We start from the raw sequence: 26158 nt of genomic DNA, 5'->3' as shown, positions 1-26158 counted from the left end.
AGTAACTAAGCTATATCCCCCTTCTCCTAAATTTCTCATCACCTTTGCTAATGTGTTACCACTTCCCTGAATAGTTTGACTTAAGTATAAGAGTGTAATCATTAATTTACACATTTCATATTTACTTTAATTAATATTGTAATCACTTCATGATTTTACTTGTTATAAAGCCATCTTGCCACATTAGAGTTACTTAATAATATGGGTAAATATATCTCCTGAAAATTATGTGAGGAATTTGGGTGTAAATTTTCCATAGTTCCACCAAATGACATCAAATATATTTCAGTGAATTCCTTTCTTGACTACCCTTTTAAAAACATAAATAGAATTCACATTCACATTCCCATAACATAGGGACTAAAAAGAAGCTCAGCAGAGTACTGGCTTCAATTAGGCAGTAGATTTGTAGGTAAAACTAAATGGTTGGAATATAGTGAAATCACTTATAAAGGAGACTTTAAGTGAATGTCAGCTTCACAGAACCTGAGGACAGTTCCTCCCTCACCTATTCCTTTGTTGTCTTATGCATTTGGTGCTATATTAGGGAAGGGGGTGGGGAGAGATGCACTTAGGAATGGAGAAATTTGCCTCTCTTCCTTGTTATCCATGTCTTCTCAACCAAGGATGAATTAGTATTATTGCAAGTATTTATTTGCTTACATCCCATTTTATTCTCAAAGGATTTGCTCTGGTAGGTGGATTAGTTGATGATGCCTATTTTGGAAAACTTTGGTAATCTTTGGTAATTATCTTTTGGTAATCTTTGGTAATCTTTGGCCCATCATACAAAATCAGGTGTCACCTATTTTCTCAAAACAGACCAAAAAATGGATAGAATCCAGTCATTGTTGTAAATAATTCTTTATATTTTTTATTTTATTTTTTAAATTTTATTTATTTATTTTTGGCTGCATTGGGTCTTCGTTGCTGCGCACAGCCTTTCTCTAGTCGCGGTGAGCAGGGGCTACTCTTCGTTGTGGTGCTCAGCCTTCTCATTGTGGTGGCTTGTCTTTGTTGTGGAGCATGGGCTCTAGGCGCGTGGGCTTCAGTAGTTGTGGCTCATGGGCTCCATAGTTGTGGCTCGTGGGCTCTAGAGCGCAGGCTCAGTAGTTGTGGTGCACAGGCTTAGTTGCTCCGCGGCATGTGGGATCTTCCCAGACCAGGGCTCGAACCTATGTCCCCTGCACTGGCAGGTGGATTCTTAACCACTGAGCCACCAGGGAAGTCCAATAATTCTTTTTAGATCGTTTGATTATTAACAGTTCGGTATAGCATTGCCATTTGTGTTTGTCTCTCCTGCTTTCTTAATATATTTGCTATAGTTAATAACATCCCACTTGTATTTATCAGAAAGTATCTAATCTATAGGACTTTTGTTTGTATCCCATATTTCCCTTAATCGATAAGGCTGACGGTGAGAGCTGAATGTCCAATGCATTTGGAGGATTTCCCTATGGATGCCCATGCCTGCCCACTAAAATTTGGGAGCTGTGAGTAAATTTATTTTATTTTTATTTTTATGAGAGGCATGTCTTTAAGCAAGAAACCTCCAGTTAGTTATGAATGTTCAAGAGACAGATAAAGAACATCAAGAATATTTAAACAGTGATTTACTGCAAGTGCTTTCTATAAGTAATAATCTTTGACTTCACTTTTTAATATTTTTTCAGGAAGGGGTTATTCCCTATCTGTTGAACTAGAAGGAAGGGATTTAACTATTTAGTGGAAAAATTCTATTTTTGTTCAAGTAGTATTCATAAAAAACCAAATGGAGTTTGGATGCTTATACCTCATAGATAATATCTTCTTTCCAATAAATGGAGGTCACTGTGTTTATTTTATATCATTACTGACATTGGTTTGTTCTTAAGAATAATGTGACTTGTTTATCAAATGGAAATATTGGTAGGTGGCAAAGGACAATAATTAGGTCCTCTTAATAATGAAGCCTACACCCAAAGATGATGCTAGAAAAGAATTTACTCTAATTATAGTCTTAAAACAGTTCTAGATATGTTTGGATATCTCATGAAGTTCATGTATATATGAATGCTTTTGAAGCTATCTTAGATAAATCACCTTTATGATAACTTTCAGGGTTTCTGCTACTTGAAAATATGCAGGCGCACACGTTACAGGAGCCCAGAGAACGGTGGTCAGCAGAGTTAGGTTCTCTTGTCTTCCTCTGCTTTTCTGCTTTTGATTATAGTGTGCATGCATAAAGTGAGGAGGAATAATGTATTCCTGGTTTCCTGCAGGGGAGTTACGTATAAGGACTGAGTCAACCTCTTGACTAACCTAACCAGCTTTCTGTTCTCACTAGACAGGCAATCTGAGCAACTATTTTGGTGAAGGTATGATTCACAGAAGAAAAATAGTGGTAGTGTAGGAAGACAGCAAGCAAAGAAAATAGCAAAGGGCCTTCGGGTTCCTAGCAGCGCTAGTCATGGAAAGACAACTTTCTCTATTTATAAATCTCATTCTATACTGAAACCCAAGGGTAGACTACTTCAAAAACTGTCAGCTAAACAGGCCTTTGATGATAACTCCCTCCTATCCATTTTCTTCCCCAATTTAATGTATGTTCTATACCATGAACTATTATTTTTTTCTGATTACCGGTTCCATTTTTAACGATAATATTATGTATTATGTGTTACTTGTATGCCAGGCAGTGTACTAAATATTTGTATATGCATCAGCTCATCTAATCCACAAAATAACCTTATAGTTAGGGATATCATACATCATAGTTTGCCTGAAACAGTACTGATTCATGACTAAATCCTGGTATAATTAATAGTACCTCCTTTTGGCTTCAAAAATATATTGTTTTAGACAATTAATTTTATGTTTAGTATATTAGTTAGCTCACTCACTTTTAAGCAGTGAGTATAGCTTAAAAAAGAGGAGTTTATATTTTTATACAAGATATATGAAGGTAAGTGACTGTTGGTTAATTGCTGGTTAGTTCAGCATCTTTACAAGGATGCTGTCTTAAGACGTCCTTAGAAATTCTTCCTGATGACAGAATGGTTGTTGCAACTCCAGCCATTGCCTCTGCTTTCAAGATGAAGAGGAATAGTGGGAAAAGAAGAAAAGAGTAGTGCCTGTGTCAAAAAAGTAAAATCTTTCCCTAAAGACCTAACAGGTATCTTCTCACATCTTATTAATTAAAGCTGTGTCACATGACCAATGCTAACTGCAAAGGAGGCTGGGGAAAAATATTTTTAACTAGGCACATTGTCACCCTGAAGAAAATCAACAGTGAGGAGAAAACAAATAATGTCTCATATAAGAAAACTGAAATTTAAAGAAAAACAAGTAAGCTGTTTTCCACCTCAGAGCCTTTGCACATGCTCTTTTTTCTGCCTGGGTTACTCTCCCCTTGGTTTTTAGCATAGCTGGTTTTATTTTTTAAATATAGGATTTTTATTTATTTATTTTTTTGGCCATGCCTCACAGCTTGTGGGATCTTAGTTCCCCAACCAGGGATCGAACCCTGGTCCTCGGCACTGAAAGTGCCGAGTCCTAACCACTGGACCGCCAGGGAATTCCCCGTGGCTGGTTTTATTTATCCCCTACATCTCAGCATAAATATCGGTTCCTAGGGCCTTTCTTGAAGCCCTTATCAAAACTTGTAGGTGCTCCCATCAGTCTTCTTGATCACAATACACATTTATTTTATACTATTTATCACAGAAATAATTATTAGTTCTGTTAACATTGTTATTGTCTGGAGACTGCAAACTCCATGACAGCAGAATCTATTTTGTTCTACATTTCCTAGCACAGAGCCTAATACAATGTAGGCACTCAATAAATATTTATTGAATGGATAAAGATGATAATAATCAGGTTTTAAATGCCCCTTCAGTGTTTAAGCCTCAGAAATGGTGGCCTCAGAAAAGAGGGTTTAAGGACTGTGGGGAATGAAACCTCAACATCAAAGACTTAATATTGAAGAATAGTCTCAGAAGGCACATGCTCAGTGGAAGGGAACACCATGGAGAATTACTGTTGCCTGCCAGTAGCATGGGAAGATGCAGCGGTGGTCCATTTATTGTATAGTCATTTCTCCAACGTGGCCTAACTAGTGTATTTCAGAGATAAAGAAACTGAGGCAAAAGTGAGATAAAAATGCTTTGACCCAACTTTTGAAGCAAACACCTTGCCAAAGTATCAGAGAAAATAAGGAAAACATAAGCAAGATGATTTCACAATAATTTAGTAAAGCACTATGTAATAAGTGTTCATGAGGTGCAGAAGCAACTTCATCCACATGTTGATAAGAACCAAACCTGGAAAAGCAGATGTTTTCCTTACCACTCGCCATTAGATTCTGATTGTCAGTGCTGCATTATACTTTCTGCTTGTTAGGGATAACACCCTCTGTATAAGGCCAGATAACTCAAACACAGTATATATACATAAGGCAGCTGACATCTTTTAACTGCTTTCTGAGGAATTTACAAAATAAGGCTTTGATTCTAGAAGAAGAGATTCAGATTATATTCTGACAATAAGGTCTAGGCAAGTGCTAGACGTAGTCAGGACATAATAAATGATCATTTCCTGACTGATTATCAAGCAGTGTCTTATAAACAAGGAGAAAGGGATAAATAGAAATTCAAAAGAATTCTGAACAATAAATAATTCTAGAAATTATTTGGTGTACCTGCCTCATACAAATGGAAAAACAAAGGCCCATAAAACCGAAGTGACAGATGCTCTCCTGATACTGTCTATGCCGTCGTTTAAAAAATTTTTTTCTTAAGTAATCTACTGATTTATTTGAAATCTGAGCTTAACGTTTTTGACTACATAGCTGAAGACTCTTTCTAACCTTCTTTTCTTTATGCTAAATACTGTCAAATCAAAAAAGTTTTCATAGGACCTACTTTCCAGATATGGAAACAAAGAAATAATAAGATATATCGCCTATTGTGGAACTTTAGGTTGAGCTTTTAGGTGTATCTGTCTTCTATATTTAAAACAGCAAATTTCATCATGTGAATTTACTCTTCATTTTGGAAGATTTCTATTGAGAGATGTAAACAATGAGTAATCTCTACCTTCACAACAATAGCATATTTATAGTAGATTTCATACACAATGGAGTTTCTAAAAATTGCAAGAAATGAGACCCTGAATTATATGAAATGAGAAGTCGATGGTAACACATTTTTCTTTTCCCTCTACAAGTAAATCAGCAGCCCATTGGCAACACATAACAAGGTATAAAAAGATAGGGTCCAGGGCTTCCCCGGTGGCGCAGTGGTTGAGAGTCCGCCTGCCGATGCAGGGGACACGGGTTCGTGCCCCGGTCCGGGAGGATCCCACGTGCCGCAGAGCGGCTAGGCCCGTGAGCCATGGCTGCTGAGCCTGCGCGTCCGGAGCCTGTGCTCCGCAACGGGAGAGGACACAATAGTTAGAGGCCCGCGTATCGCAAAAAAAAAAAAAAGATAGGGTCCAGCCACTGTTGCTAATGACAGTGTGATAAAGTAGCAAGAACTCTAATTTTTACGAAATGACACAAGGTTTAGAATTGGTTTCATCAATAGTTACATGACCACCAGTTACCTTTGCTTGGCTTTTGAGCATATATTAGAGAGTCTTTGCCTAGAAAATTCTTACTAACAGCAGTGGAGTAGAATGAATGCCATTCTATGTTCTTATCTTGGTTTTCCCAGTAAGTAACTATGCACCCTTAAACAAGTCATTTAATGTACCTGTGCCCCAGCTTGCCATTTGTAAAATGAAATAAACTATGTGACTCTAAAAGTTCTTCCCCATTAACATTCAGTGATTCCAGGTCACCATAAACCCAGTATGTCCTCTTTGGTAAGACCCTTCCACTTGACAAACAAGAGTTTATCATGACCAGAAAAACATTTTATTGAATATAGGTACCTACAAATTTTAAGTGATATGGTTCCTTTCAAATGTGTGCTCTGGCCTCTCCAAAGGGATTTTTTTTTTTTAATAAATAAAGTTTTAGACCCTCCTATCAAATGCAATCATGCCACTATATACAATTCTGAAATGCTTAATTTTTTTTTTTTTTTTTAAGTCAATGAGATGTGTTAATTCAATGGGAGAAATCCTTTCACAATGTATAATAAATCCTCACGTTGTACACTTCAAATATCTTACAGTTTTATTTGTTAATTATACCTCAATAAAGCTAAAAATAAATTAATAAATAAAAGACTACTGCAGTTAAAAAAATTTCAGTGAGGACCACCACAATTAATAAAATAAAAAAGGCAATGACGATAAACTCCAAAATTATCTACTGTCACTCTTACATGTTTCTGAAAGAAGCCATAACCACTAAATTAATTCCTGTATATTCTCTCAAACTTCTGAAAAAATTTGTTTAAAAAGCTATCTGATTGCAAGTTGGTTCAGGAATGATGCTGGAGCAGATAGGATACCCACATAAAATCTGGGGAATACTAGCTACATTTTTCTGCATCAATCACCCAGAAACAAGTGGTCACTCTAAAGAGAATGTGGTTCAGAGAATGAGGGGCACGGGCTCACATCTGGTTTTAGGCAGCCTCATGTTTGTGTGAAAAGGCCACCATTATTTTACATCTCATAGTATTGTAGTTTGGACAAATACAAATTTGGACAAAGTATCCAAGCCAGGTTACCATGGGGTGAGGGTTGTGTCGAGCAGGGACTCATTAAGGCTTCTGAGCCAAAGGCATGTTTGCCTTTGAGGGCCATTCCTCCAAACATATATATTAAAAATGTATTTTCATTTTTATTTTCTCTTTTAAATTTTTATATTTTATACGATGTTAATAAAAAGTTTGATTATATTCATTTTTTTCTTCTGATTTTAAAAGAAAGTGAAACATGTCTGTGCCTCCTAGGTATGGAGCCTACTGTCCCTAATGGAGAAGTTGGCCAAGGGGTAAAGCTTTCACCATAAGGCTAACTTTTGCTATCATATCTCACACTCAGAAGCCCTGGAAACTGTTTTTGCTACTGCGATATCCCTTCAATGTTTATCTCTCTACATCTAAACAGAGGAGAATAGGTACCACCATTACAACCTAAATGACGTGGGTGTTCTGTGACTAGAAATCAGAAAAGCTATGGAATTCCTTCTCTTTCTCCTTCTCTGTCTCTCTCACTCTGTACATCTCCCGTCTAACCTTCCTGAATTAAAGATAAGGATTATGACCTAACTTCTCCTATAGGAGGATGACTAGGTTAAAGTGTTACATGACAAATAAGAATGACTGAGAAGTAGAAAGAGCTGTACGGTCCTCCTCCTCCTCTTCCTCAACATCATGAGAGTAAATATCTATGAGAAGGATAATTAATTAAAAAGAAAGTAAAATCACACACTTTAAAAATGGAGATATCACCTCACACCAGTCAGCATGGCCATCATCAAAAAATCTACAAACAATAAATGCTGGAGAGGGTGTGGAGGAAAGGGAACCCTCTTGCACTGTTGGTGGGAATGTAAATTGATACAGCCAATATGGAGAACAGTATGGAGGTTCCTTAAAAAACTAAAAGTAGAACTACCATACGACCCAGCAATCCCACTACTGGGCATATACCCTGAGAAAACCATAATTCAAAAAGAGTCATGTACCAAAACGTTCATTGCAGCTCTATTTACAATAGCCCGGAGATGGAAACAACCTAAGTGTCCATCAACAGATGAATGGATAAAAATGATGTGGCACATATATACAATGGAATATTACTCCGCCATAAAAAGAAATGAAATTGAGTTATTTGTAGTGAGGTGGATAGACATGGAGTCTGTCATACAGAGTGAAGTAAGTCAGAAAGAGAACCAACAAATACCATATGCTAACACATATATATGGAATCAAAAATAAAAAAAGGTTCTGAAGAACCTAGGGGCAGGACAGGAATAAAGACACAGATGTAGAGAGTGGACTTGAGGACATGGGGAGGGGGAAGGGTAAGCTGGGACAAAGTGAGAGAGTGGCATGGACATATGTACACTACCAAATGTAAAATCGAGAGCTAGTGGGAAGCAGCCGCATAGCACAGGGAGATCAGCTCAGTGCTTTGTGACCACTTAGAGGGGTGGGATAGGGAGGGTGGGAGGGAGACGCAAGAGGGAGGAGATATGGGGATATATGTATATGTATATCTGATTTACTTTGTTATAAAGCAGAAACTAACACACCATTGTAAAGCAATTATATTCCAATAAGGATGTCAAAATAAAAAAAGGATGCTTAGTAAAATTTCCAGTGTTATCACATTTATCATGACCTTCCCCTGGCCTGATATAATCTGGACCCAGGCTATTGCCTCTAACCTCATTTCAACTCTTCATTCTGGCCACATTAGTCTTCTTGTTCTTCGTTAAATATGTCAAGCTTTTACCTGCCCTGGAGGAAGAAACTTGTTAGCTCATCTATCCAGAGTACCCTTCCCCAAGACATTGCTCCCTCTCACATTTCTGTCATGTATTTGTATAAATGTCATTTCCTCAGTGAACCTCTTTGAGTCCCTTACCTAGAATAGGCCCCATCCCCTCCATTCTCTATCCTCATATCTGTTGTATATGGCTTTACTGCATTTAACACTACTTGAATTATGTATTCATTAGCTTCTCTGCTTTTGTCCCCACTACTGCAATGCATGTTCCACAAGATCAGGTGTTTGTTATGTTCACTGCTGTATCCTCAGCAAGGTACTCAGTCCTTTGTAGATGCTTAAATACCATTTGTTATGAGTGAACTGATAACTGAATGAATCAGGAAAATGTGTCAGTTTTCCTAAACTAAGGGATATGGGCTCTCCTTTCCTAGGCTGACCTCTGGAACCATGTGTTAGAAAATATGAAACTGATAGAACACACCAACTAACTAGGAGAAGCAAAGCGGCAAAACACATGGACCATCTTCCATTCTTTCCTTTTAGATGCTTACACGAGAGCGGAAGTTGTTTATGAGTGGACCAGAGAGCCGGCACGCTCAGTGGTTGTAGCAGAAGATGGGTCACGCCTAAACCAATACGATCTTCTTGGACAAACAGTAGACTCTGGAATTGTTCAGTCTAGCACAGGTGAGTGCCATTTAGTTACTTTAGATAGGGGAGAAGGACCAGAAAAAGTTTTTGTAAGAATGTGCAAATTCAGTTAAGTCCCTCAATGACACAAGTAGAGAGAGTGAAAATTGCACTAAACTGGGGAACAGTTGGACTGGGAACTAGTGTAAACTCTATAGACCTGTGACCTTGAATTTGACATTTAATGCCTTTTGGTCTCTGGGAGGTTTTGTTGTTGTTTGTTTGTTTACAAAATGAAGAAGTAGTTCCATGTGATCAGGGTAGCATTGTATTTAGACATGTGAACTTTTGGAGATGAATATACGGGTTAAATCCTTATTCCTCCAGCTTGCCAGTTAATTGTGGTCACCTCACAGGGTTGTTGGAAGGAATGAATTAAATCCATGAAGAGTAATCATCACACTTCCTGGCACATAAAAAACTCTTAATAAATGTTAGCTATTAATATCATCTAGGCCCCATTTATTGTCATGATTCAATAAATCTTGGTAAATTTCTAGCGGCAATCATTACGCATAGGATACCAAAAAGCCTTTTTTTCCCCACAAATCCATTTGTAACTCTAGCCAGGGATCTTCTACAGCTAAAATCTACACTGATCACTCCATTCTGGAATTAAAAGTAGATGCACCACCATCCTTCTTGGTACTGTAACTGTTTTACCAATGAAATACTCAGAATTAGATCAGATACTATGAAGCAGCTGTATCTAAAATTTTAAACTTTTGAAGTTGCTTCAAGAAATAAGATGAGTTTAGTTATGCATGTATCCCTTTTGTGACTAAGGGATATGTGATCATAGGGTCAGATAATTATAAATAAAATTTGGATTCTAACAATTAGGAAAATGTACTCCCTTAATACCAATATTTTTAATTATGTTCAATTACTGAAAGCTTAGCAAGGATCAACAATTTTATGACTGTATCTAAAATTTGAAATTAGTTCATTCACTTTGATTTGTAATTCCTAAAAAAAAGACAATTAAGTGATATGTAAAGGCAGAATTGCTCTTTTTCTCAGGAAAATTTCTTCCTTACATTTCAGACTTTATATTAGGACAATGATCATTACAATCTGACCATTCTAAATTCAAGTAATAGGTCAATATATCTTACTTTGATTATTGGATAATTGCTGCTTAACAGGATCTGTCTTTTGCTTACTTTATAGCATCCATGGCTACTATAGAAGTTGAAATATTTATGTTTCTTGCTTTGAAAAATGGAGATTTTCCCTCAGCTTTGCCTACCTTAGAAATGCACATGGCATAGTGGGAATGTCTTAGGCTTTGCAGTGAGAAAGATGTGGGTTCAAGTCCTAGTCCTGCCTCTTAGAAGCCTGGTGACTTTGGGAAGGTCATTTATCCAATTAGAAACTCTGTTCTCTTCTAATATTGGCGAGTCTGTAATTTTGCATTAAAGATGAGATAGTATAAAACGCTAAACAGAGTGTTATACAGTAGATGCTCAAAATGGTGTGCAATAGCTGTTGTTATTGTCCTGAAAATATCCCCAAACGTGAAAAATACCGAAAATTTTTCTTCCTCACCAAGTTATGTTGGAAAAGATACTAAAATGAGCAGTGCTTACTTTTTAAAACTTGAATGCTATTATAAACTGGATATTGTGGCAGGTGCTACAGTCAGTGATAGACAAGACATATCTCGCTCTCATGAAATCTGAAGTCTAAAGGAAGACAGACAAACACAAACTATAGTTATCAAAATGGGTGGTAAGTGTTGTGATTAACATTTTTGTGAGGGCAAGTACGTGTCCGTCTTCCGTATCCCTATGATTTACTACAGTAGATGAAACAGGAGGCACTAAATAAATATTTTGAAGTAATGAATAAAAAATAAATGAATCCAGCCTGGGTAGTCAAGGAAGGATTGCTGCAGGGGTTGACTTTCATTTTGTCAATCTGTATTTGTTGGGATCCAAGTAATCACTATTCTAGGCCCAGGACATTCAGAATAATAGACAAAGAACTTCCCCTCAAGAAATTCTCTCCCTACTATCATTAGAATGGAGGTTAGAGGATGTCAGGGAAATAGTAATTCAAGTGCAATAGCATGCATGCAATAGGACAAATATATACCACGTTTGCTGGGAGGAAGGAGTGCTTCCATTCTCTTCTAACGCTAGTGAACTTGGTGTGTCACTGTATCCCTCTTTATATTCTAGTTCCCATGTCTGCAAAATGAGTGGCTTAGTCTTATGAACTTGGAGACCTGTTTCACTTTTGGTTTCCTAAATCAGCCTACCTATATTCTTGTTACTCAGAAAAGATATACAGTCCCAAAAGGGCAATAGGAGAGAAAGAGTGGTCCAACCCACCACCACCAAGCTGGCTAGACCTCATAAGTTAGGCTCATTAAAAGTCATCATTTCGTGTTAGAGCTGCAAGTTTATCTGTACAAAATAAGAGCTTTTCCTTTGTCATTTCAATAATGGATATGGGGGGAGGTGGGGAGGAGAATAAAGAGCAAATTCTCAAATGTGGGAGCTCAGTTTGACGTATGTTTTCCCCTCCACACTAAAACCCTGAACTACCCTTCCTCTGGGTCTCCTTTAGCTCATCAAAAATCCACCTTGTTACATTTCTATGAGAAGAAACAAAGATCTTTTGTAAGGTCTTCAATCCCATATTTCACAACTCCTACAGAGCCTTGCAAACATTAAGATAAATGACATTGAGTGCTATTATCTCCCTGTTTCTGCCAGAAGACTAGGAATGGTGGCAGAAAAGTACACACACATTGAGAATGATTAGATAAAAAGCATCTTCTCTTACCTTAAAATTCTCTGTGGGGAGAGAAGCAATTCAGGTCACCTTCTAGAAGGTTAGAAGGTGTTTCCCCGCTTGCGTGCAACCAGCACATGTGTGAATACTCACTCACACACACTACCAGTGACCTCTTTCAGGTCAAATACCTCTAGATCACTTCAGTGCCATAGGAGGGAAGATATGAGGCTCAATCCAATACTTGGATTTTTCTCAGTGCAAACATATTAGAGGGACAGTCCCTTCATTGGAATCTGCCATCAGTTTGGGGGAAAAAATGAGTTGGAGACTTAGTTTGAAGTGCACTTATTCACCTGGCAGAGCAAACTTGTTACAAGGACACAGAAGGATGAGTCTAGTCAGTTTTCACATCCGATGCAATTCTCTGTTATCCATTCATTTATTCGCTTATTCCTTCAACCATTTGCTCATTTACTCTGTTTGACACTGTGATCGGGCCTGGAAAAGAGAGGTGAAGGACCCGTAGTTCCTGCACTCAAGAAGCTCATGGTTGAGTGATGTAAGTAGCTAATATGCATTGCGTTGTTCTAATCCTTACAACAGGCCGAGGTTGTAAGTATTATCATTATCTCCATTTTACAGATGGGACATAATTGAGGCCCAGAGAGGTTTAATAATTATTCCAAGGTCACACAGCTAGGCAGTGGCAGAGCTGGGATTTGAACTTGGGAAGTCTAGCTATAGAGTGTGTGCTCTCACACATGACACACTAGTAATAGGCAAGATAGACATGTGAAAATGCAACAATGTGGTATAGCATGGAGCTTAAGGGGTGGATTCTGGAGTTATACTGTGAGGTTTTGAATGTTGGTTTTACCACTTATTAACTGTGTGACCTTTCTCTGTTCATCTTTTCTCTTGTACTACTTGGAGATGATCAGAGGATCTACTTCATGAGTTACTGTGAAATTGAAATGAGAAAAATGCATGTAAACTGCTTACCAGAGTATCTGACATGTAAAAATTATATAATAAATATTAGATATTACTATTAATAGTAATGATGAAGTTAGTACAAGAAAGCTACATGATGACACCTAAGAAGACGTCATTTCTTCTTGAAGTATAAGGGAAGGCAGTTTGAAACTAGACCCCAGCCATGGCCCCCTGACTCATTCTAATATACCACAATATGCTTCCTAAGGAATTCTTTAAGGAAAGCCCACACAAAAATTATAATTGTAATTAAGGGACATGACAATGTGACTTATACAGAAATGCAAAGTTGTTAAATTTGGCATTAGGTATAAGAATAATATCACGGCTATAAAATAAGAAGAATGTAATATAAAATGCTTTTTTTAAAACACAGTGATGACTGGAAAGTCGTCATATTTGCCTAAGTCAATAGACAGGTGTGATCAAAGGAAACGTAGGTGAGTTTTGTCTAATAAGAATGTCTCTTCTTGGGCTTCCCTGGTGGCACAGTGGTTGAGAGTCCGCCTGCCGATGCAGGGGACACGGGTTCATGCCCCGGTCCGGGAAGATCCCACATGCCGCGGAGCGGCTGGGCCCGTGAGCCATGGCCGTTGAGCCTGCGCGTCCGAAGCCTGTGCTCCGCAACGGGAGAGGCCACAGCAGTGAGAGGCCTGCGTACTGCAAAAAAAAAAAAAAAAAAAAAAAAGAATGTCTCTTCTTTGTGAATGACTTTTGTTTATCCTTAGAACAGATGACCAGGGAAAATTATAGGATCCTCTTTCCTAGAAACAGTCTTCTCTGGATGAGTTAAGGATGACTCTGCAGGGTTGAAATGAATGAGGAAAGCAACAGTTTTCACTGACCAGGGAGCAATAGTGGTGATCGACATTCACCAAAGGAGCCTCAGGACTTCTATTTTTGCAGCCTAATACATGATCTCCAGAGAAATAATAAAACTGTAAGACATGAAAACAGGTTTGTAGGAGGGAGGATGGAGAGGGAAACTTACATAGTCATCTGGTCAACCTAATCATATTTCAGATGAGGAGATAGGTCCAGAGGGGTTAAGTGGCCTAGAACTATAACCATTGTTTCCTTATTTCTATTTCAGTATTCTCTGAAGCAGATATTAAAATACCAGCCCCTCCCTCAATGACATTTTTTATTCCTCATTCCTTTGAAACAGGTAGCATCTTAGAAAACATAAAATTTAGAATACTTGAAAGGAAAGTGATAGCTTTACATGGAATAAGTATCCACTACAATTTTGTTAAAGAAATGAATGGAGCTAGAGAATCCATTTCTATCCTTTCTACCTTTACACTGTAAATCTGCATGTGACTCAGACTTTTTTAGAAGAACTTTCACATCTGTTATTTCATATTATCCTCACAGCATCCCAGGAAACAGTTAAGTAGCACATTATCATTTTTACTGAATAAATGAGAAAACTGAAGTCAAATAAAGTTAAGCAAGGAATTTACTCTAAGTAACCAACATTTAAGAAAGTAAAGGATGGAAGCCAGATCTAAAGAAACCCTCAATGCTGCTTTACAAAATTATATTCCTGCTTCTTTTCTTCTCTCTCTTTAATTTTGTATTGTGATGTATAAGAAATATTGTCACATCTAATTTACAAGCTTCCCTCAGGGTTACATGATGTGAAAGGATATTTGAATTACAATTCTTCTAGACTGTTAAATCAGAGGTAAATAATTTGACATGCTTAGTACATAAGCACTTGATGTCTAGAGATACTCTTTCAATCCAATTTACATGACTTTTTTGGTTTTTTTTCTTTCATTTTTAAATGATTACAATGTGATTCTGATTTTGCCGCCTTTTGCTCTCCTTATTTAAATGTTATTTATGGAAATAATAAATAATATAGAATAAGAATAGATAAAAGCTTTATTTGCGCCAATCTGTGGATTATTTATTTTACTGCGCCAATAAGAATAGATAAAAGCTTTATTTGCGCCAATCTGTGGATTATACACAGATTCAAGAAGTGCTCAAATTGTGCTCTACCAGACTACAACAACGGGGGAGGCTTACAAAGGCAAAAACTGCAAAATTACATAAGCTGTTTGTCAGAAATTATAGATGGAGCTGGCAAGAAGTAAGGATGTTTATTAAGCAAGGGTTGGTTGGGGTCCGAAATGGATGCATAGTTACATGGGGAGAAATTGAGACCATAAGGTTGCAGCTGGCAGCTGCTAGCAGATATTATTTTGAGAATGGCTGGTGGTGTCCTTGAGTCTGGTAGAGTTCGGAAAATTGAAATTCTCAGTGATACAGGAATATATCTGAAACCACATCCACAGTGGCCACCCAGATCCATTTTGGATGCCTGAACCTCAGTTATTCCATTTAGATTTTTAAATGAATTCTTTTCTTTAATGGTTAAAGTCGATGTACAATACATGCTTGACAGGCCACAAGACAGGCTGTTCTGGTTAGCAAAAAGTATCAAGCAATTCATGTATAAGCCAGAATGACTTCCCCATGCCTCAACATGTGAAAATTTCTTCCATCAACATTTTGTACCAAAACTTCTTAGATTTTGTTTAATTGAGGAAGGTGACGTCAAAAGATTTGAAGTTTTCCTCTACTTTTTCTAATTTGTTAGTGAGGAAGTGGTTTATAAAACAAATATAATGTCACATGATAGCTCCTCCAAAAAAATAATCTTTGCAGAATCTTCCCAAAATGTCACATTGTGAACAACAAAAGATGATAATGGAATATATATAGACATTCACCTTTCTGACATTATGTGACAGATGGAATTTTTTCTTTGAGCTGATGACATTTTGCAGTCTACAATTGAATGAATGGTTAGGAATGATAATGCGTACTCCTGGGAGGTGAGATGTAACCTGACTATATCTACCCAAGGCTACATTTTAGCAGAGTCCCAGGAAAAAAATGTGTTTTTTTGCATTCTTCTCAAATTTGAATCACTTGTTTATTTCAGATGACCTTGGAGACATTATCCAAGTTATCTACAGAAAATAGAAAAAAATTAGATAACATTTTATTCACCTTTCAAAAAAGAGATGCTAGTGGATGTTAATTGCAACGAGTATTCTTAAGCCTCATTCATCCCTTTTCACCATAGGTAGGTGCTGAATATTGAGGATATGTAAAGCCATGCTATACTCAAAGAACTCTGTCTCTTCTTAATTAGCTTTCGGTTTGGTGGAGGTGTATAAGTATATAAATAACTAAAATTAAAAGTATATAATATATTGATAAGTGTAAACAGAAGCTGTAAATAAATTTGAAGTTACTTAATATTGATCAGTAAATGGCAGGTGTTATCATTAATAACAATCATGAAAACATAACTGAATGTATCGATGATTTCCTACTATAGAGAGTACAGGGAGCATTTCTTCTACCAATAATTCTACCAATTCTGACTGGAGAAACAAGAAAAGAAATGGAGAAAGCAACTAAAATTTATTTTAAAACTCTTATGTAGAATGATCTTCACTAGAGCCCTTATTCTGTATCCTCCCCACAATATACGTATCACTGTTTTATAATGAGGAAACTGAGGATCAGAGAGTTTAAGGCTACACAGCAAGAAAATAGCATATCTGGGTTTTGAACCCAAATTCATTTGCTTCTAAAGCTAATAAAGTGTCCCCATACAGTACATTTCTTCCTCTTCTACTACGGACTGAGCCCAACCCATAGATGAACAAAATATTCGGCTATAGAAGAGGTCAAGTAGGGAATTTTGTTGATCAGATTACTGAGATATGAAAATGTGTGGTGAGACATGAGATGTGATACTGAAACACGTGTCAGAGCTAGGATGTGGAGAGTGTTGGGGATTGGTTAGGGAGTTTGCTTTTTAGTATGTAACACTGGAGACACTGTTGATTATCACATTGTGGGAAGGGAGAGTGGCTACAAGTGGCATCTAGCGGGCAAGAGGCAAGGTATGTGGCTAAATATCCTACATTACACAAGACAGCTCCCACAATAAACAATTATCCGTTCTGAAATGTCAGTAGTACTGAGGTTGACAAACCCTGATGTGGATAATGGGAATCCATTAAGGTGTTTTAAGGTATGTACGTATGCTTTAAAACAATCACTCTGACCTCAAATTTAGGGAAAAGTGTAGTTTAGGACATGACTGGAGACCAACAAGACAGTTCATAGATTACGGTAGATTTACATTGTAAATCTGCAAAGGAGATAAGAGCAATGACCATGAGATAAGAGATAGACTGAAAGATACTGCACAGGTGAAATTAAAATTGTGATGATCAACTGATTCCTTTCTCTCTCTTTTGGAAGTCCTACTAACAACCAAGGATTAATTCCAGGTTTTTATCAATAGCCTGAGTGAACAGACAGATGAGAGTGCCATGAATTTAGAAATGGATGCTAAGTGGAAAAGAAGCCCTGCTATATGCTAGTCATTATTTTTTATGGAAAAGTTTAAGTAATATCACTTTTGAACATATTTAGTTGGTGATATCAATGAAAAATCAGTATCTATGAGATGTCTAGTAGATATTTGGAAATACAGTGGTTTTTGAGAGCAATGTCACTTAGAGATGTAGATTCCCGCAGCCATCTGGATAAAAATGACATTAAGAGCAGGGGTGAGAAGGAAAATTCCTTATTAGAGTCAAGAAAAAAAATAGAGATGATGACAGCTAAAGACAGAACTATACCAGGAACCTCTGCATTTGCTTTGCAGAAAGATGAAGATTAGTGCCCAAGAGACAGGAAGAACTCATAACTCTCTGACTGAAATATCCAGTGAGTTAGCAAAAGAAACTGAAAATGAGAGCTAAAAGGAGAATGTGAGTCTAGAGAGTGCTATCAAGATGGTAGGGGCAGTCAGCATTGCTTAATTTTTAGTGCTACAAAGAAGATGATCAGTGGGTTTGAAGATTGAGATCTTTAAGACTGAGATGTTCAGTTATGGATATTAAGAGATCGTGAGCAGTTTTAACCACATTATAGGGGCTGAAGCTGGATGGCCATGAGCTGAGACATAAATCACAGGTTGAGGAGGGAAAAGTTTGAAGTTGAAGGGAAGGAGGAAGATAGAGAAATGTGAATACCGAAGACAGCAATATTTTCTTAGTAAGGATACACCTATTTTTCTCCTACCCACACACAGATAACTAAGTATATATTCAGAGTGAGTAAAGCTAAAAACTTCTAAGACTTGCAATTAAGAAATAACATCAACTAAAAACAGAAAACACCTCCTACAATTTGGGCTGTGTGTTTATTTCTTTGGGCCTCTAATCAAATCAGACTTTGACATATATAAAGACCATGGAGAGTGCCTAGCTACTCCATTATTTCCCAGACTGGTCTAGGAATTGAGACAAGTTCAAAAGCTAGTGACAAATAGGATTTTTCTGCCCTCACCTTAAAGAATGGTTTGTGTGAATAGGTGGGACCTGAAGAGTTGCATGTTTCGAAACCTTCCCAGGTGATGGTGATGAAGGTGTTCCTCAAAACAAATTTTGAGAGTTCTATCACACTCTTCTCACCTTGATAATCAGGGTAAGCCAAATCCAAGGTCAGAGAGCTACTGAAAGAAAGTGCAAGAGCTGGAATTCAGCTCCCCTGACTTGGACACCAAAGCTCCTCGATTAGACAGCCTGATTCTTTTCTGCAGAGGACAAACTGGTGTCTTCTAATCCACTGGTGTACACCATCAGGATCTAGCACATTGCCTTCAGGGTTATTAAAGCCAATCTGTAAACACATGCTCAGATTTGTCTCTTAAATGTATCAGGTACCGGGATTAGGACATAAGAAAATCGATGAGATCTCTGGCACATCAATCTCAACCTCAGTGCCATTCTGGTGTTTGTTTGTTTTTTTTAATTTTTATTGGAGTATAGTTGATATACAATGTTGTGTTAGTTTCAGGTGTACAGCAAAGTGAATCAGTTATACATATACATATATCCACTCTTTTTTTTTTTTTAGATTCTTTTCTCATACAGGCCATTACAGAGTATTGAGTAGAGTTCCCTGTGCTGTACAGCAGGTTCTTATTAGTTATCTATTTTATATACAGTAATGTGTTATGGTGTGTTTTTTAAATGTCTCTTTTCTTTCCTGGATAAAAGCTTTTCTCTCCAGGAACCAGATGTCACATGGATAAAGGCTATGTCTAACCTCCAGGTTCTTGCTGCTGATGGAAAAACTCACAGATAATTTATTTTCAAGGTCAAATTGCTCACCTTACTGTCTGTTTTACCCTCCAGGAGAATATGTTGTTATGACCACTCATTTCCACCTGAAAAGAAAGATTGGCTATTTTGTTATTCAAACATACCTGCCATGCATAATGACGGTTATTCTCTCCCAAGTCTCGTTCTGGCTCAACAGAGAGTCTGTACCAGCAAGGACTGTCTTTGGTAAGTGCCAATCAAGATGCACATGCAAGGGTCTGGAGGGCAAGTTGTATCATATCTGTGACATTGCAGATAGAATGAAAAAAGTAATAATACGTTAAAATCTGAAGTTAATACAATAGGAATGTTCAAGGAATTACCATTCTCATTATGACATGATTGTAAAAAAATTCTTTTTTTAAAATAGCAAGCTGTTTTAGTGCATGTTAATTGATGGGATTAATGAACACGTGATTTGCTATTTTAGGAGAAAAATGGAATGAAGCAGGTATGAAATGCCTGTGATAGATTAAAATACACACATAGAAACATTAATACTTAAATCATACATTTAGAATCTAATGATTCTGAAACATTAATACTTAAATCATACATTTAGAATCATGTGTCAGTGTATTTTTTGAGAATCTGAGAAAATATAGTATCAGCAGAACTACTTCCTTACATATATGAAAGCAAGGGGTCCTTATGTAGAAAGAACTCATTGATGACCATGACACCAGTACAGGAATATCTCATTTTACCCAATGTGTGCACTTCTGAAGAGTTACAAATATTTTTTTCTATGAAAATATTTTAAATGCCTTAGATGCTTTAAGTCAGTCTAATGGAAAAATGTTTAAAGGGTAATAACGTTTTACTAATAGGAAAACTCACTCCCTAATTTATAATTTTAGAAGTTTGTATTTCATATAAAGAGGTATTTCCTGCCTGTGTCATAGTACACTGTCTTAAGTGTACTTTTCAGGCTGATGAAAACAAGATTTCATCACCAAAAACTTACTGATTCATTCATTCATTCACTCATTCAATAACTGACTTTTTCTTTGAAATCTACTATGAGGTTCTACTATGTTCTATGCATGGAATGTAGCTGTTACCTTAACATAAACCATTCTTTTCATGAATGTTAAATTCTGAGCTTAAAATTTAAATAACAATAAAATCATGCAGAATACTTATTGAATGCTTTTATATCAGGCTTTGTTCTATGAAACAACCCTATATTATCTTATTTAACACTAAAAGAATCCTCTGTAATATTATCCCTGTGGTATAGACAAGAAAGCTAAGGAGCGAGATATTAAGTAACTTGCCCAAGTTCAGAAGCTATGAGGTGAAGAAGTCTGGAGTAAGACCCAGACTCTTAGCTCTAGAGTCTGTGCACTTAATGATGATGAGGTACAACTACCCATGTACTTCCTGCTGCAATGACAAGGCATGGAACGGGGTTGTCATGGGCAACATAATTTATCTGGAAGTTATAACCACATATTTAATTGGTGAAAGGTACAATTATCAAGGCTCATTCCAAAAATATCAACTAGGCACATGCTATGTTTAAAATCCTTTACCACAAAACAGAAGCCTTCAGGTGCTTACATTCTAAACTGAGGATTATTCTTGTGCAGAGACCCCTGTGGCATCAGTCATCTCAGGAAAAAAAGCAAGACTCTGTTACAAGGGCACAGAAAAACATCTTTTCTTCTGAACTTAGCAAGGTGCTTCTGGGTTGGAAACCACGAAATCTTTGCTGTGACATTAGCCTAAGAACAGCTAAATCAAGACCCAGAATGATTTCACCTGCAGAGCAAAAGAGTAGTTCATTTAAAACTCTTTTTTTCCCTTAACACAATTTGTAAATATTAACTAGTGTTTACACCACTTATTAGAACTGAAGATTGAATTCTTGTCAGATGCTCACTTCTATATGTGTATGTAGTTTGAGCCCTTTATTCATTTGAATTTTTTTAAAATGAGAACAAAAGACATGTACTTTATGTTTATTTTTGTAGAATGAGCCCAGCACTGTAGTGAAAATGATTTTTTAAAATGCTCACTTCCCCCGCCTTGGTCCCCAACAAATCCTACCCTTCCTTTTTGGAAATCCTCTAAAGCACTTTGGAATGTTTTATAAGTCAAAAACCTTGTTTTAACATTTTCAACAGTCTGCTATCTCAGCTGACTCATGCCCTTTTGGTAAACATAACTGCATATCTGTAAACTCAACCCTGGCAAGTGTTTCTGTGTATCAAGTTATATTTCTAATGTTTTAAGTTCAATAAAATCACAAATACAATTTTCTGAGACCTTCAGCCTTCTAACATTTATTTAGTACACGTCTCTATTCTTTCTAGTCTGTGCTCAGCACATTCCTCTGAGCTGTGGGGAATGCCTGAGAGGGTCATGGGTATTTAAAGAAAAAATACCAGAGGGAAAAAATAAAGCAAAAGTTGTACCTTATAACAGTTTAGTAAATGGCATCCAAAAGGCAACAAAGCTGGAGCCATTTCATGTCTTAAAACATCATCTTCTTAACCTTCCATGCTCTTTCTCATTTGGAGGCTGTGGTCATGTAAATTTGCTGCCAGACAGACCCAAGTTTTAGGTTCAATCTTCAGTCTTCTAAGTGTCAGTTGCCTATAAAATGAGAGTACAATTAAAATAAAATAGTGCCATTTAAAAGATTAAGTGAGAAAAATAAAATAAAATTTGTAAATTGTCGGGCTCAATACTTGAAACTTAATAGATACTCAGCATATTTTTGGTTTTTTCCCTTTCCCTATAGCAGGAATTGTAAGACAACACACACACACACACACACACAAACACACATACACACACCTCTCTTTATGTTATTGTTAACTGTTTTTAATTTATGGATACATTTTTTTTAAGAACACCCATTCCCCAATTACTTTTAACAGTTCGTGGCCCACATAAGCCAAAATTCAAATAAAAAATGGAATTCACTTTAGCGGGGATTTATCCAAAAGGACTGAAGTTGATCATAATAAGTTACTAACTTTGGGGCTTCCCTGGTGGCACAGTGGTTAAGAATCCGCCTGCCAATGCAGGGGACACACGTTTGAGCCCTGGTCCGGGAAGATCCCACATGCCACGGAGCAACTAAGCCCGTGTGCCACGACTACTGAGCCTGCGCTCTAGAGCCCGTAATCTGCAACAAGAGAAGCCACCGCAATGAGAAGCCCATGCACCGTAACGAAGAGTAGCCCCTGCTCACCGCAACTAGAGAAAGCCTGCACGCAGCAATGAAGACCCAACACAGCCAAACAATAAAAAAATGTTATTAACTTTGTCCTTAGTAAGTATCAGGCTAAGTGCTAAACACTTTATTACATTATTTTATTTAATACTCACAATAGCCCTCTGAGTTAGACTTAGTAAAATTAATTTATAAGGAAATAATTACAAAACATCCAGAAGCTCAGAACCGTGAGGCAATTTTCCCAACGTCACTCAGCAGTTACAGAGCTGGGATTTGAAACTGGGTTGCTCTGTTTTCCAAATACTGACATTTAATTACCTTGCTCTTTGCTCAAGTTAATATTGATATGTAAATCTGGGGGCTATTTTCCCACCAATATTCCTGAAACCATTTGTTGGTTACATAATATAGTTAATGCCCCAGAACTTTCTGCAACACCTCCAATGTTCATAGTAAGTCTATTTCCTACAACTGTGACCATGTATCAAAAATATGAGTTAATAAAAATCTCAGTGTTTCTTCTTAGTCCTATCACTTTGTAATAGAGTTAAAGATCATCTATCTTGAAAATCATGGAAACTAGGGAATACTGTATGGTTTAAAGCAGCTTAGAAAAATTAGCCACCGACCAGCTGTGTAACCCTGCTGATTCTCTAAAATTAATCAAAAGGGTGAATCATAGGTATGAGTTTTAGACACACGGGATGACAATATCTTCTGTGGCAATAATTTACTTATCTTTAAAATGCTTTCACATATTATTATATTTAATCCTCAAATAATCTTGTAAATGTGCAGAACTTTTCCTCTCTTAGAATTTCAACAATGATGTAAACAATCGAGAGAATGAAGTTTAAATCATCACTTTTAAAGTTATGGAGACTGAGGGCCCTAGAAGTTAACTCGCTTACTCAAGGCTATAGAGCTAAGTAGTGAGGAACTAGTTACTGGAAGAGGTTAAGATTTTTTCAACATCATGCAACCTAAGCCACCCCCACTGGGTTCCTGTGATTTTTTTCATACATTTTCAAATGGCTTAAAAGGGAACTTAAAGTATTCTAACTAGTTTAGTGCATTACATATAGTAGGTTGATAATATTAATTTGTTAAATGAACATTAATGGATGTCATCATTCACATACCAACACTTATAATAATCTAAGTAAACTAAAAGCAACTGATGTGAAAATTGCTTTGAATGTAGGTGATTTTAATCAGTAGGGATAGATTCACAGAATAGGGAAGATAGGGCAGCATTAGCAGAGAGAGTAAGACTGTGGACATTTGAATCTGATGAATGGGTTCAAATTTGGTTTTGCTACTTCTGAGCTATGTGACCTCAAGCAAGTTACATGCAACTTATTTCAGGAACATCTTCAAAAGAGTATCTATTTGAAGAATCAGGAAAATATAGTATAAAAGCCAAAGAGTTAATAATGTAACAAGATATTATCCTAAAATAATTTAATTATCTATCAATGATGAATTATCAAAAAGTTATTGGTCTCTTGGATTGTATATTCAAAGTACACAGGTAGAATATTAAACAGAGCTGAGGATCCAGGACTACTTATGGATCAAGGACAGTGAAGATACCTGCTTTCTTTTTCCTACAGTTGGGGACAGTGAAGGAATATTATTTCCTTTCCTACCCAGGACACCATGTTCAAGACACCTATTTACAGGAGTTCACTATCTTATTAACAGCTTCTCAATAGCAGAGGAGTTTATCCCTCCAAGAGCTCTCCATCAATACTGCCATACCATGAACTGCAAACTACACTGGGGTTAAATTAAAACTCATCCATCCCAAACCAAAATGGGATGAACTTGAAGACACACTCTGTCTGTGTTTCCCTTTACATAAGTAGGCTGACCTCAGTGATGAAAGTTTGTAGTATGAACCTACAAATTCACTTTCTTTCTTTACAGGAGTAACAACTGTGCTCACCATGACAACTTTGAGTATCAGTGCCAGAAATTCCCTCCCTAAGGTGGCTTATGCAACTGCTATGGATTGGTTTATTGCAGTGTGCTATGCCTTTGTATTCTCAGCTCTAATTGAGTTTGCCACAGTAAACTATTTCACCAAAAGAGGTTATGCATGGGATGGCAAAAGTGTGGTTCCAGAAAAGGTAAATGCTTTAATATTTCCTGTGATATAGCACTATTATGTCTTTTTAAACATATAGGATGGAATGTTTGGACTTGGGGAAATGGATGAAGAATGCAGAGAAAGGGTAAAGAGGATTCTTTGTTTCTTATGTCACAAATGATTAAGTGCTATGAGAATTTTGTTATTGCTAAGCAAAGGTTGTTTCAGTGGATAGATGTTCAGAGTAGAATGAATGAGATAAAGGAGAAACACAAAGGTAAACATCTCTCCTCAAATATGCTTTCCTATGGTCCCCATTGACGTGAGAACTGTTTTAACAAACCTTACATTAGGAGCAATTATGCCATTATAATTTTTGTAACTTGAAAATTATAGTCTTCTGGTTGTTTTCCAAGCCTAATAACTTTGGTCAGAAATGTTATTACTTTAATGGCTCAATTGAATTGAGCTTGCAAAATGCATTATCTCTAATTTTCACTAAAGGGTAGGAAACACATTTTCTTTTTCCAAAATAGAGGTTTGCTTTAAGAATCATAACACACAGAATTCACAGAAAAATTCTTCACTGTAGAAAATTATCAAGTCAAGAATATCACTGTTCTTCTCAATTAGAACCTACTTTAGAGTGAATTTTAAAGCATAGTTGGGAGGGACTTCCCCCATGGTCCGGTGGTTAAGACTCTTCCTTCCAATTCATGTGGTGAGGGTTCCATCCCTGGTCAGGGAACTAAGGTCTTGCATGCTGCAGGATGCAGCCAAAATAAATAAGTAAATAAATAAAGCACAGTTGGGGAGGATATTTCTACTTCTGGGGTTTGAAGGAAAAATATGTCAAAATGCAAGGGAGCCTTGGGATGGTGGAAAGAAGGGCAAAGTCACAGACACAGAGATTCTAAGACATCTAGAAGTAATCTAGGAGGAATCACTCTACAGCAAATATAGAATTCTAGTGTCTTGAGTCAGTCCCTAAAAATACAGTTCTGTGGTCAAATACACTTGAATAATTCTGCATACTGTCACCAAGTCACAGTATAGTAAAGAGTCTGAGAGGGTGTATAGTAAAGAAATCCATTTAATGATGTTTTTCCCATAGCTCCACAAATATACTTGAAAAGAGGATCCTTTGTGTTGGAAACATCTACCACATTTAATAGAATCTAAAGCATTACTGCTTATACGATGTACCACTAATACATGTATACATAAGAAAGAAAATATGCTGCCAAGCAAAAGCTCTTTGAGCTTTACCTTTCAGCCACAGGTGAATCAGTTGAACACCTCAATGATCTTGTACACAAGCAACAGCATAGAAGGTTCTGCATCAGATGCACTATCACAACCAAAATGGGCCAGAACCAGTCCTCAAAATTCACCTTGCCTTGAAACATCCTTGCCCAGTATAAAAAAAATCTCTGAATTTTCAAATCAAGGACCTAGGCTCAGGTTCAGTAAAGAGGAGACAAGACAAAAGGGACTGCATTTACCAGTTGGAGAAAGGGGTGAGAGAGTGGAGACAGAGTTTGTGTCCAATACTTACCTTAGCCATTGATGGCCTCCGTTTGTCCTAGAACAAAAGGGCAGTCCCAAAGGAAAGAGCACCAAAACTGAAGATGAGTGATCATAAGACACTACCAATTGTAAGACATAGCCCAAAGTCATAGATGTGGACATTTTAAAAATGCACATCTTAGAATCACTGGCATATTCTATTAAAGTTCTTCAAAATTAATTATATGCAAACATCGGTGATATGCAACTGAAAAATGAAATGCAAGCACTGGGAAAAGTTGCTTTTCTATCTTA

The 26158-nt window shown here is 36.9% G+C and overlaps 1 protein-coding gene across 3 annotated transcripts in view; it reads left to right on the top strand.

Moving 5' to 3' along the window:
• GABRA1 (gamma-aminobutyric acid type A receptor subunit alpha1) overlaps positions 1–26158 on the top strand; it is a 59761-nt gene that overhangs the window by 28112 nt on the left and 5491 nt on the right. For all 3 annotated transcript variants that reach the window (XM_067732929.1, XM_067732930.1, XM_067732931.1), the window contains 4 exons: positions 1411–1493; positions 8941–9084; positions 19080–19232; positions 24172–24374. In XM_067732929.1, the coding sequence (XP_067589030.1) occupies positions 1411–1493; positions 8941–9084; positions 19080–19232; positions 24172–24374 (583 nt within the window). The remainder of the gene's footprint in view (positions 1–1410; positions 1494–8940; positions 9085–19079; positions 19233–24171; positions 24375–26158) is intronic.

Source organism: Pseudorca crassidens, chromosome 3, assembly GCF_039906515.1.
Source record: "Pseudorca crassidens isolate mPseCra1 chromosome 3, mPseCra1.hap1, whole genome shotgun sequence".
Classification (NCBI taxonomy): Eukaryota; Metazoa; Chordata; class Mammalia; order Artiodactyla; family Delphinidae; genus Pseudorca; species Pseudorca crassidens.
This window is presented reverse-complemented; position numbering and strand designations above follow the sequence as displayed.